Source organism: Salvia hispanica, chromosome 3 (genome assembly GCF_023119035.1).
Source record: "Salvia hispanica cultivar TCC Black 2014 chromosome 3, UniMelb_Shisp_WGS_1.0, whole genome shotgun sequence".
Taxonomy (NCBI): Eukaryota; Viridiplantae; Streptophyta; class Magnoliopsida; order Lamiales; family Lamiaceae; genus Salvia; species Salvia hispanica.
In genome coordinates, this window is record NC_062967.1 from 13,464,079 (window position 1) to 13,476,371 (window position 12,293).

General features: G+C 36.8%; 3 protein-coding genes across 3 annotated transcripts; 1 reads left to right on the forward strand and 2 right to left on the reverse strand.

The window, feature by feature from the left end:
- The first annotated feature begins 821 nt into the window (after positions 1-821).
- LOC125214377 (trans-cinnamate 4-monooxygenase-like) lies at positions 822-2,572 on the forward strand. Its single transcript, XM_048115378.1, has 3 exons — positions 822-1,603; positions 1,687-1,811; positions 1,888-2,572. The coding sequence occupies exons 1-3, from the start codon at positions 822-824 to the stop codon at positions 2,493-2,495; spliced, it is 1,515 nt and encodes a 504-aa protein (XP_047971335.1). The 3' UTR covers positions 2,496-2,572.
- A 4,392-nt stretch (positions 2,573-6,964) lies between these two features.
- Positions 6,965-8,167, reverse strand: LOC125214378 (protein SENSITIVE TO PROTON RHIZOTOXICITY 1-like). The gene has a single exon (XM_048115379.1). It carries the CDS (start codon positions 8,059-8,061, stop codon positions 7,114-7,116), a length of 948 nt encoding a protein of 315 aa, XP_047971336.1. The 5' UTR covers positions 8,062-8,167; the 3' UTR covers positions 6,965-7,113.
- Positions 8,168-9,563: 1,396 nt separating this feature from the next.
- On the reverse strand, positions 9,564-11,421 carry LOC125214379 (transcription factor MYB93-like). Its single transcript, XM_048115380.1, has 3 exons — positions 11,236-11,421; positions 10,974-11,103; positions 9,564-10,259 (listed from the first exon to the last, which is right to left on the reverse strand). Exons 1-3 carry the CDS (start codon positions 11,366-11,368, stop codon positions 9,596-9,598), a joined length of 927 nt encoding a protein of 308 aa, XP_047971337.1. The 5' UTR covers positions 11,369-11,421; the 3' UTR covers positions 9,564-9,595.
- Positions 11,422-12,293: the final 872 nt, after the last annotated feature.

Genomic DNA, 12,293 nt, shown 5'->3' on the forward strand with positions numbered 1-12,293 from the left:
GAATTGCCATAAAAGTCATAAAAACTTGTAAAGAATGAAATACGAAAAATGGAGTATATAATATTTCTAAATAATGAAAAATAATGTCAACCAAATGTATTTGTGGAAACTAAATTTTGTAGTTATAACTAATTTTTAAAAAATATCTTAAACCTTTAAACTTATATACATATAGAGTGGAATGTGATCAAATGAAAACTCTAAATATTGTACAAACTCAAAACTATGACTTATATACATATAGAGTGGAATGTGATCAAATGAAAACTCTAAATATTGTACAAACTCAAAACTATGATTTGGACCATTGAAAAATGTCAACAGATCACAAAAAAACATCAACAGAAAAACGTCAATAGAATTTCAACGGTAGTCAATGATTGATGTTGTGTTGGTATTGTATTGATACTATGTTAACATTAACATCTTATTGAAACAGTGTTAAAGCTGTGTTGAGGAATTTTGAATTTATACCATATATAAGTTTGCATTTTATCACTACCCAATATCTAGATATGTTAGAGAATAAAGTTAGAGAAAAAGAACGTACCTGGCTTATCTTGGAAGGGATAGAATAGTGGTAAATATGTATAGTCATTAGTCACAACTAAAGGTTGTTAGTCCAAACCTCAATTCTTTCCTTGTTTTATTTTGGAATTTCTTATTTAAAAAATATACTAGTTGCATGCACTTTTTCATTATTCTAGTTTCCTAATAATTTAGAATAGCAAGCTCCCCACACACTATAAGACCCCACACCTTCTCCTTCTAAGCTATTCAACCAACCACCATTTCAACTCCTTAGTAGTAAAAATACTAAAATGGATCTCCTTTTCGTTGAGAAGGCGCTCATTGCTCTCTTTTCGGCCATCGTCGTCGCGGCCTTGGTGTCGAAGGTCCGCGGGAGGAAGCTGAAGCTTCCCCCGGGGCCTATCTCAGTCCCCATCTTCGGAAACTGGCTCCAAGTCGGCGACGATCTCAACCACCGCAACCTCAGCGAATACGCCCGCCGCTTCGGGGACGTGTTCCTCCTGCGCATGGGGCAGCGCAACGTCGCGGTGGCCTCGGCTCCCGACCTAGCGAAGGAGGTGCTCCACGCGCAGGGGGTGGCGTTCGGGTCACGCCCCCGCAACTTGGTGTACGACATCCTGACGGGCAGAGGCATGGACATGACCTTCTCCGTCTACGGCGACCACTGGCGGAAGATGCGCCGCGTCATGACGGCGCCCTTCTTCACCGCCAAGGTGGCACAGCAGCACCGCGCGGGCTGGGAGGCTGAGGCCGCCGCGGTGGTGGACGAGGTGAAGGCGATGGAGGCAAAGGAGCCGATTGTTGTGATTCGGAAGCGGCTGCAGCGGATGATGTACAACAATGTTTATCGGATTTTGTTTGATCGGAGGTTTGAGAGCGATGAGGATCCTTTCTTTGTGGAATTGAAGATGTTGAATGGTGAGAGGAGTCGTTTGGCGCAGAGCTTCGAGTATAACTATGGCGATTTCATCCCCGTTTTGAGGCCTTTTCTCAGAGGCTATCTCGATATCTGCCGCCGTGTCGCCGAGAGGAGGTCACGCCTCTTCAACGATGAATTCGTTCAAATTCGAAAGTAATTTTCTTTAATTTTATATATTACTATTTTCTTCTACTACTAATTAATTAATGGGTGCATCCATATATATACATGTACAGGAAGCTCGTGAGCACGGAGGAGGCGACCGAGAAATGCGGGATCGATCACATACTTGAAGCCCAGCAGAAGGGAGAGTTGAATGAGGATAACGTCCTTTGCATTGTTGAGAATATTAATTCTGCTGGTATCTGTTCTTGTCATGACTAATTATCATAACATAATATATTAGATTATTAATTTTGTAAATCAATTAATTTAAGGAATTGAGACAACTCTATGGGGGATGGAGTGGTGCATTGCTGAGCTAGTGAACCACCCGGACATCCAGACCAAGCTGCGCCTCGAGCTCGACACGGTCCTCGGGCCGGGAGTCCAGATAACGGAGCCCGACATCGCCAGGCTCCCGTACCTCCAGGCAGTGATCAAGGAGAGCCTCCGTCTCTGGACGCCCGTGCCGCTCCTGGTGCCCCACATGAACCTCGAGCACGCGAAGCTCGGGGGGTTCGACATCCCGGCAGAGAGCAAGGTGTTGGTGAACGCGTGGTGGCTGGCCAACAACCCGGAGCACTGGAAAAAGCCGGAAGAATTCAGGCCGGAGAGGTTCCTAGAGGAGGAAGCTGGAGTCGAGGTCAACGGCAACGACTACAGGTTCCTCCCCTTCGGGGTGGGCCGGAGGAGCTGCCCCGGGATTCTTCTCGCCATGCCTATGCTCGGGATCACCATAGGCCGCCTCGTCCAGAATTTCGAGCTGCTTCCTCCCCCGGGCCACTCCAAAATCGACACCGCCGAGAAGGCCGGGCAGTTCAGCCTCCACATTTCGAACCACTCCACCATTCTCATGAAGCCCATATCGACATCCTCCTTTTGAATCATCAAACTTAATTTAATTGGATGTATGGAAACACAAATAAAAGGGAGGAAGTTATGTTGTAATGGATAATGATGATGTTTGTAGTCTCGTTGTTGGATTAAGAGATCTAATAAAGTAATAAAAGCCGAATAATGGCGTCGTTATTGGAGTACTATAAACTATGATCAAATTCGGGGGTTGTATCGTAACTTTAAAAATCAGTCCAAAATAATAACATTTGGATTTGTACGCAACTATGCTACAATGATAAAACCAGATCATGTACGCGGATAATATTGTTGTTCTTTTTGCAAATAGATGACATCTCTTAACAAATCAACGTTATAATTTAGCGGCATATTAGATACAATTGAAAATAATTATGATGAAATTATTGAGAACGAATTTAACTTTGTGGTTACTGATCAACCTTACAATTTGCCCAAAATAATCATAGGTGCCATTTTTATTCTGTCTGGCTCATGTATGGGCTAATAAAGTTGTTAGTGTTTGGGCCTAGCCCATATGATCTGTTTATTAAATTAAAGGCCATTATCCCATAACGAGAAGCTGTATAAAATATTACGGTGAATTATCTATAAAAGAATTGTAAAGTTTAGTCGAATTTTGGTTATTTTATAACTTTAAAATCAATTAAATTAATCATGAGTTTGGATTTGTTCTCAAAAATTTATTGGGTAACTTTTTGTTTAACAAATGAGAGTGAGTAGATAGTCTACTGGTGAGTATTTGAAAACAAGGCCCATTAGCAATTAATTTCAGAACTAGAGTTTTATTTAATTTAAATAAAGCCCACTTCAGAATTCCTAATCCATACTGATAATAATTAACGATTATTTCACAAATTCGATTTGAATACTTATAGTAATATTTAATGAATTTTTAGCTAGAAAACAACAAATCTTTCCGCAAGTTAAAGAGTTCGAATATAGACAATAATTAATGATTTTCGACCTACGTTACAACGAATCTTTCTACCAGTTAACGAGTATACTACTAATAATAATTAACAGTTTTCAAACCAGATCACAACAAATATTTTTATCAATTAACAGGTCGAATTATACCCCTTCCATTCCATAGAAATAGCCCATATTTCTTTTTGGTCAGTCCTATAGAAATAGTTCATATCCATTTCTGAAAATCTTTTTCATTCTTCTTTTTCCTTTATCATTTATAAGCCCACAATCAACTATACAGTTTCAACTATTTTTTCTCTTTCTCTTTTACTTTACCAATTACACACAAAAACTCGTATCAATTCCAAATGGCATATTTCAAAGAGATGGAGGGAGTAAATGGTTTTCAAACTACCCTTTTCAAGATAGATCACAATGAATCTTTTCACAGTTAACGGGTCAAATACTAATTATAATTAACGGTTTTCAAGCTAGATCACAACAAATCTTTTCAACTGTTAACGAGTGGAATACCGACAATAATTAACTGTTTTCAGATCACAGTGATTCTTTTTCACTAATTAACGAATTGAATACTTACAATAATTAACAATTTTTAAGTCTGATCACAACAAAAATTTTCATCAGTAGAGAAAACATAGCAGGGGCAGCTGTGCTAATAATACGACGGCGTTTGGTGGGAAGTTTCACAAATTTTATTATTCAAACCAGATTCAGCACTAAGTAATCCATAAATAAGTGATTTATATTGAGTATTCAAATATTCCACCGTCCACACCTGCCGCTTTCTCCTCATGAAATAAAAGAATTCTTTAATAATTTGCTAAATATTGTTTTTCTATATGGAATTACTAATAAGAATTTCAATTTTTTAATTAAGTTGCATCGTGATTAGCTATAATTGAAAGTTAAATAAATTTAATCATACGATTAACTACAACTTAGCTATAATAATTATAAGTAATCAATAACTAATAACTTTCAATTATATGTACTATAAAAATTATCAATACAAAGACATAATTATATCAATACAACATGAAAATTTAAATATCAACACAAAGACATAAGTTTATCAAAACACCTATGATTACGTGATTATATTACAATTGAAAGTTAATAAATTTAAATTTAAAATAACTTCCAAATTTGATGATTTTTTAGTTAAAATGAATTATAACTAGAAATTGATAAATATGCAACAGATTAGCTATAACTATAATTTTAAATAATATTATATTAATTTGTCATAATATTAATAGTTAAATAGTAAAATTTAAATGATCATGATGCAACTGACTTAAAAAAATTGAAATTCTAATTAGTAAAATAAACGTTCCATACAGAAAAACATACTCCCTTCGTCCCAGTTTTATAGTCACATTTTGCCATAAAAGTCCGTCCCACATTTAGAGTCACATTTAGAATTTTCCATATTTGGACATAAAATTTTACCTTATTATTCACTAAAATTACACCCAAATATCATTATTTACATTAAAATAAACCAAAACAAAAATAAAAAAGTCAAAAGGACTCACCTTCAACTAACTCACTTCATTTATTGTACACTTCACCACCTCACTTCACCATCTCACTTCATTTATTGCACACTTCACCTCTCACTTCATTAATTATATACTCCACTAATTCCTTAAAACTCGTGCTATAACTAAATGTGACTATAAATGTGGGACGGAGGGAGTATTTAGCAAAGAATTGTTTTATTTCATGATGAGAAAGCGGCAGGTGTGGACGGTGGACGGTGGAATATTTGAATACTCAATGTAAATCACTTAGGCCATCTCCAACCATTTACTCCAAACTCAAACTTATTTTTAAGTATACGTCACACCAAAAAGTAGTTTTACTCCAATCATTTACTTCATCTTTAAGTTTACACCATTTTTGAGTATTTCTCTAACAAAATTTTGGAGTAAACACCATATTTGATGTTATTCCATTGAAAACCCCAAAAATGGGTTAAGTTTGGTGTACGGTTGGAGAAATTATCTACACCAAAAATGAGTTTTGGTTTACGATTGGAGATGGTCTTAGTTATGGATTACTTAGGCCATCTCCAACCATATACACCAAACTCAAACTCATTTTTGAGTTTGGGTCACACCAAAAAGTAGTTTTACTCCAATCTTTTACTCCAAACTCAAATCCAAAAGAATATTCCATATTTATATTCTTTTTTATACCTTTTCAATTATACCTATATATTTACTTAAATTACATATTAGTCCCATAATATTTTATCAATAATTTATGTAATTTAAATAATTATACAAAATTTTTTTATTAATATATTTATGTATTAAATATACTTTATATTAAAAAAAATTACACTACTTTTAAAATTAAATACACTAAACTTGCAATAATAAAATTCAAATATAAATTGAAACTCATTTAAATATATCGCAATTACATAAAACATATCACGATAAACATAAAAAATAGCTAAAATTCAAGACTCAAAATTTGTGTGTTTTTCCCACAAATGATCAACTAGCGCATTTTAAAGTTCCAGATGAGTACTTTTATTTCTTATTGCATCATATCGGATCATATACTCTTGAAATAATAACAAGATTTTTTTAGCAATACTCATTCCTGTTTAGTAAATTTATTAGTTATTATTTATAAAAAAACATAATTTATTATAATATGGTCAGCTTGCTAATTTATATTTAATTATTTTTATTAGAAAAATATATGTAAATTCTATGAACAAATTGTGTCTAAATTATGTGGCTGATAGTTTGAATCAACTATCAAGTACTCCCTCCGTTCCATAGTAATAGGGACGTTTTTCCATTTCCGTTCGTTCCATAGTAATAGAGTCATTTCCCTTTTTAGTAAAAGTCAACACATTTTTCCACACCTACTTTACTCTCTCTTACTTTTTTCTATCTTCATCTTTCTACCTTTTTCATTTTCCTCTTTGTTCTTTCTTTACTTAACTCACCTAACTCAATTTTTCTTGATCTCCGTGCTGAAAAGTTTTGCTTCCATTACTATAGAACGGAGGGAGTACTACTGTACTAGTACACAAATTGACAGTATACAAATTGGCCGCCGGCTGATTCAACTATCAAAATAATAATAAGGACTATTATGCAATATTTAAAATTTTTTTGCAGTAGATACTCAATTTAGGTGTTCACTTCAAATTTAGTGTTGTTTGATTAAAAACCCCAAAAATGGGTACGGGTATGGAGTATGGTTGGAGCATATTTTTACATCAACAATGGGATTTGGTGTATGGTTGGAAGTGGTCTTAGTGCTGAATTTGGTTTGAATTAAAGTAAAATTTGTGAAACTTCCCACAAAACGCCGTCGTATTAATAGCACAGTTGCCCATGCTGTGTTTTCTCCCAACAATAACTAACAATTTTTATGCTAGGATAATCAATCATTAACTATCACAATGTTACTTTTCACCGATTAATAACGAATCAAATATTAACAATAGTTAACGATTTTCAAATTTGATCAAATATTGACAAGTTAACTAAGCAACTAGTCCAACAAATATGCACTTAATAAGCTTCAAAAATCTATTTGCCATGGATAACTCCAAGAATCATCATATATTCACATACACACAATCCAACTAAAAAAAGAAAAGGAAAAAGAAAAATTTAGATACTCATAAACAAACAACAACTTCTCTCCCGTATTCATTAGAAGTTGAAATAGCCAAGATTAGGCGAATTCATCACATCATCAAAGCAATAATCCTCAATGCGCCCAAACTCATCCAATTCCAACAACACATCATCACTCTCCGCCTTCATCCTCCCCTTTCCCTCCTCCTCCTCCTCCTCCACCGCCGGCATGTGGCCCTCGAACAGCGCCATGTGACCGAACAGCTTATCCTTCCTCGAGAAGCTCGTCCCGCACGAGCACCTCCACTTACTCTCCCCGCAATGCTTCATGTGGCTCCTCAGATCCGCCACCACCGAGAAGCTCTTCCGATTGCACCGATCGCACGCGTACATCTTCGGGCAATGGCTCCTCCTGAAGTGATTCCTCACGCACACCACGCTCTTCAGCGCCCTGAACTTCCCGTGCCGCCGGTTCCTGTTGCATCCGGCGTAGGGGCACGAGAATCTCGCCTTCCGCCGGATTAAATCGTCTCCTCCGCCGCCAGGCTTCGCCAGGGCCTCCGGTGTTTTGAATTGGTTGCCGTGCGCTCTCATGTGCATCCGCAGATTCGCGTCGCGCTTGAACCCCTTCCCGCAGATCTCGCACAGATGGACGTGCTCCGCCAGCAGCTCCACCGCGTCGATCTCGATTATCTCGTAATCGTCGTCGGGATTCTGCTCCAATTCCGCCTGATTCGGCACCTTCCCCGCCTTCTCCTCCGCTAATTGATTCGAGCTGACAGACGGCGCGGCGGCGCAGGATAAGAGAGCGGCGCCGTTGACGATGATCTGGTGGATCGCGGAGGTGATCTCCGAGCTCACCATTTCCATCTGAGGCCGGCCGATCGGAGTGTTGGTGGTGACTGATTCGGAGAGGAATTGGTGGAGGTTGTCCATCCGCGATTGGACGGCGGAGAGATTCATCAGCGGGACTCGGGGGTCGGAGGCGGCCGGCGTGTGATGAATCTCGCCGAGAGAGGACATGTTTTTGGGGGAGATTGAACTAATTTTCTTTTTCAATTTGTTTTGCCGAAATTGGTTGGGAGGAATTTGGGGATTAGGGTTTTTGATTTTGGAGTGACGAATTTATTTTGGAAATTGGGAAATAAAATTTGACTTTGCAACAAGGGGCATTTCTGACAACTACAGAAGTGGACACGTGTTGAAATGAGACTTCAAGTTTCAACAACGTTGTCGACAGCGCTGACGATTAATTTGCATTTATAAATTTTACAATTTCTTTGTAGTGGAGATTTATACACAACAATCATTCACCAAACATATTGAAATTGCGATGGGATTATAAAATTAAAGAAGGAAATTTTTTTACTAGTAGGGACTTAAACCCTAGTTAATTAATTGTATATAGGTCTGTCACTCCAAGTGGCCCGAAAGTGATTGATAAAGAAAACAATACTCCATCCTTCCTCCGTCCGCGAATAAGAATCCTATTTTTTCGTTTTAATTCGTCTGTAAATTGAAGTCTTGGTTCATTTTTACTATAAATAGTAATAGAGTCTTACATTCTACTAACTAATTTCATTCACATTTAATTTAAAACGAACACATACAAATGAGACTTATATTCCACTAACTTTTTTCCACCCACTTTTCTTATCTGTGCCGCCAAGAAATGAAACTCCTAGTGACAAACGGTGAGAGTAATAATTTATATAAGTAAATTAATGCAGACTATCAATTTCATTATAATTAATTTAATCGATTGTATTGCATAACTGATTAATTCTAAAAGTGGTTCCTAACTACTTAGGCCCCTCTCATCATTGAGAATCCTTGTGCCTCACTACTTTTGACATTATTGTTCTAGTCAACCTACCCCGAACTATGACTAATTCATCTGATTATTTAAAATTGTTATCTTACTATAAATTAATTTCACAATTCAATGGTTTTAACTTTTAGGTGTACTCATTTACACAAGCATGACCTTCTATTCATTCAGATACATTAAAATCTCTCTTAATTAATATTATTGGGATTAATGATTTCTATTTATTTTGAGAGATATTAGTATATTATTCATATATTATTAATAATAATAATTTAAAAAGATTTTAACGTATATACCTAAATGATCACCAAAATTCTAAAATATCAATGTTATCAATATGATAATCTCAGCTTAGACAACATAATTGGACGATAATTAATGCAATATTGCATTATACTTATCAACGCTACAACGTCTTCGAAATCATCAAGTCATGTAAGTACATCAATATTCGTCAAAATCTTTGTCGATAATATTAGATCAAATCAATATTTCAGTAATTAACGTGCAATTTAAAAAAATCGGCAGCTAATCCGAAGAAACTGTGTATAGATTCAGTAGAAATCGATGTTTTATACACATATGAGATGTTAATTCTTCCTATTCACAAAACCAAAAGCAAATTAAACCAAAAAAAAAAAGTGAAAATGAAAATGAAAAAAACTCCAAAACTCCACTCTTGACTCTTGTCACATTACTTTTATATATATTTATAATTATTATTCATCAAGCAATGTCAAGGAAAATAGGATCATCAAGAAGCTCCGACCACATTTGAGCGGCGCCGCCGCACACATCCACCGTGTTATCAATAACGGAGCTCTCCGCCACCTGCGCCGCCACCGGAGACGCCGAGAGGCTCTGCTGCATCCACGGCGACGAAGACGGCGGCGAATTCTCCAATTGCCCCATCACTCCGGCGAAATCACCGCCGCCGCATGGCGCCGCCTGCAACTCCGGCAGGTGCGCGAACTGCGCCGAGTCCTGCAGGAACTGCGCGGCGGAGAAGGCCGCCGCCGCCGGCGGAGGAGGCGCCTCGAGGTGGGCGAGGATGGCGGCGTCGACGTCGGAGACGGTGCCGGCGCCGTGGAAATTAGGGATTTGGATGGAGGGGCGGAGGAGGTGTTGGAGGCATTGGTTGAGGCGAGCCATTTGCAAGGCTTCGGATTGCATGCGGATGGCGTGGTCCTCCCACGAGGCGGGGGAGGGGTTCTCGATGAGGTTCGCGAGGGCGAGGAGCTGCGGGAGGGTCGCGAAGATGTCGGTGCGCGGGCGGTGGGTCATCGGGTCGAACCCCATCTGGATCAGCCTCTTCTTTAGATGGGTGTTCCAAAAGTTCTTTATCTCGTTGTCTGTTCTCCCGGGTAGATGTGTTGCTATTGCGGACCACCTTCATTAGGTATACATCTAATTAGTAAACGCTAATCTTGAAATATTATACTTACTAACAATTAGTTATTCTATGACTATAAAAATTGAGTCGTATTCATTTTCGGGATAGTTCAAAGTAGGTGATCAATTATTTTTTTGGATAATATCAACTCTTTTAGTCTCTCATATTTTATTTACTCATATAATTTGATTGAAAACTTGATCAAATTCTAATTTGTTTCCTAACTTTTAAAATTAGCTGGAAACATGAAATTTGGATATATTTTTCTGTATTTATCCCGTGACAAAAAAAATGTGTTACCTATTTGTAATCTATTGACTTTGTTAATGTTTTTCATCCAAACCATGTAATTTTATGTGTAAATACACGACATCATTTAACTCACTGACGGCGACGTCAACATATAATTTTCGAACTACCATATGAGATACAATCTAAACTTCATGATTTTTTCGACTGATTTTTAAAATTGCGGGTGGACCAGCACTTCACCATACTTCATACGACTCAATAAACATAAATTTCTTAAATCTCGTGCTTAAAAATAGTATTTCACTTAACGCGGGACGGATGGGTTTTAGTAGTATAATACTATGTCAATTGAAAAAACAAAATTAACCAACTATAATTAATAAATATGTGGATTAGATAGGTTTTATTGTATTTTTCCCGATGTATACATACTAGAAAGAAAAAGAGAAAGAGAATTACTTGTTGCCAAGAATGGAGTGGAGGTTGAGGATGGTTTGTTCTTCCTCTTGGGAGAACTTTCCTCTCTTAATATCTGGTCTCAGATAATTTGTCCAACGAAGCCTGCAGCTTTTCCCACATCTGTTTAATCCTGAACATACATAACACCAAAATCCAACATTCATTATAATGAAAAAATACAGCTTAATTGGCAAGACGTTTCACCTCTAACCAACATGATAAGTATAAATAGATATATATATATATATATATATATATATACCAGCAAGTCTTGGGAGGGCTCTCCAGCTTCCATGGCCATGTTTTTGAATGTATTTGGTGAGCTTCTCATCTTCCTCAGGAGTCCATGGCCCTTTCTTCACACCACTATCTTCAGACAATGGAGACCTTCCCATCTTTTCTCTCTCTCTCTCTCTCTCAACTAGTTGAGGATGTTGTATGGATTGCTTGCTCCAAATTAATCCTACCAAATAACTACTAGAGCATCACTATATATATTAATGCATGTCCTCTGATATGGGACATAGGGAGGGGGGCCCACATGATTCTTCCACTTCAATTATTTTAATACCATTTCTATGCCAATATTGCCAAAATACTCATTGCAATGCTCTAATTTCACAAGCATTTATTACATGAATTATTAATTGAAGCTTTAGGTGTTGAATGTTGAAGTGTTTTTATACATTATACCAAAAAAATGAAAGTAAACATGAGTTATTGCAATATTTATTTTTAGGTAGGAGCATGTTATATCCACCAAAATATACAAGAGATTATTTGAGTTGTAATTATAAATTTATAATAATGTGATGGCGTTTTGTAGTTCAAGTCCCTGAATTTTCTATAAAAAAAAACACACAAAAATCATGTAGAATGAACAAAGGAATAGGGAAAAATTGGTAATTTAAATTTGTGGTATTTCAATTTAATCAAGAATTATAAGAATAAAATAGATTAGAAAAGGTTGAGAGGAAGAAGTCAATAGAGGAACAGGTGGCGGCTACTATTTGGTCAGAACAAAATACTCCATGCACGTTATCGTCGTCATTGATTGCATCTTTTGCATGGAGATTTCCTTTTTATAAATAAACGTCACCCTAGTTTTATATAAATATATGCTCTCCATAAAGAATAAATTAAATAAGTTTAGTAGAACAGACAAAAATTATGCATAACTTTGTCTATCATTGTTTCCATTTATAAACTAGCTAGTAGTATTAATTTCTTAACATATATACCATGGACTTGAGGAATATTCTATTAGGGTTTAGATGGAGGAATTACCACACGCTTATTCGGCCCGTGTTGTATGTCTCG

Bases quoted from the DNA above. Each gene is read 5' to 3' on its own strand.
- LOC125214377 (XM_048115378.1), top strand. From the start codon at position 822: ATGGATCTCCTTTTCGTTGAGAAGGCGCTCATTGCTCTCTTTTCGGCC. The intron at 1,604-1,686 runs GTAATTTTCTTT...ATACATGTACAG, and splicing joins GAATTCGTTCAAATTCGAAA to GAAGCTCGTGAGCACGGAGG. The intron at 1,812-1,887 runs GTATCTGTTCTT...AATTAATTTAAG, and splicing joins TGAGAATATTAATTCTGCTG to GAATTGAGACAACTCTATGG.
- LOC125214378 (XM_048115379.1), bottom strand. From the start codon at position 8,061: ATGTCCTCTCTCGGCGAGATTCATCACACGCCGGCCGCCTCCGACCCC.
- LOC125214379 (XM_048115380.1), bottom strand. From the start codon at position 11,368: ATGGGAAGGTCTCCATTGTCTGAAGATAGTGGTGTGAAGAAAGGGCCA. The intron at 11,104-11,235 runs GTATATATATAT...ATGTATGTTCAG, and splicing joins AGCCCTCCCAAGACTTGCTG to GATTAAACAGATGTGGGAAA. The intron at 10,260-10,973 runs GTAATTCTCTTT...TACCTAATGAAG, and splicing joins CACTCCATTCTTGGCAACAA to GTGGTCCGCAATAGCAACAC.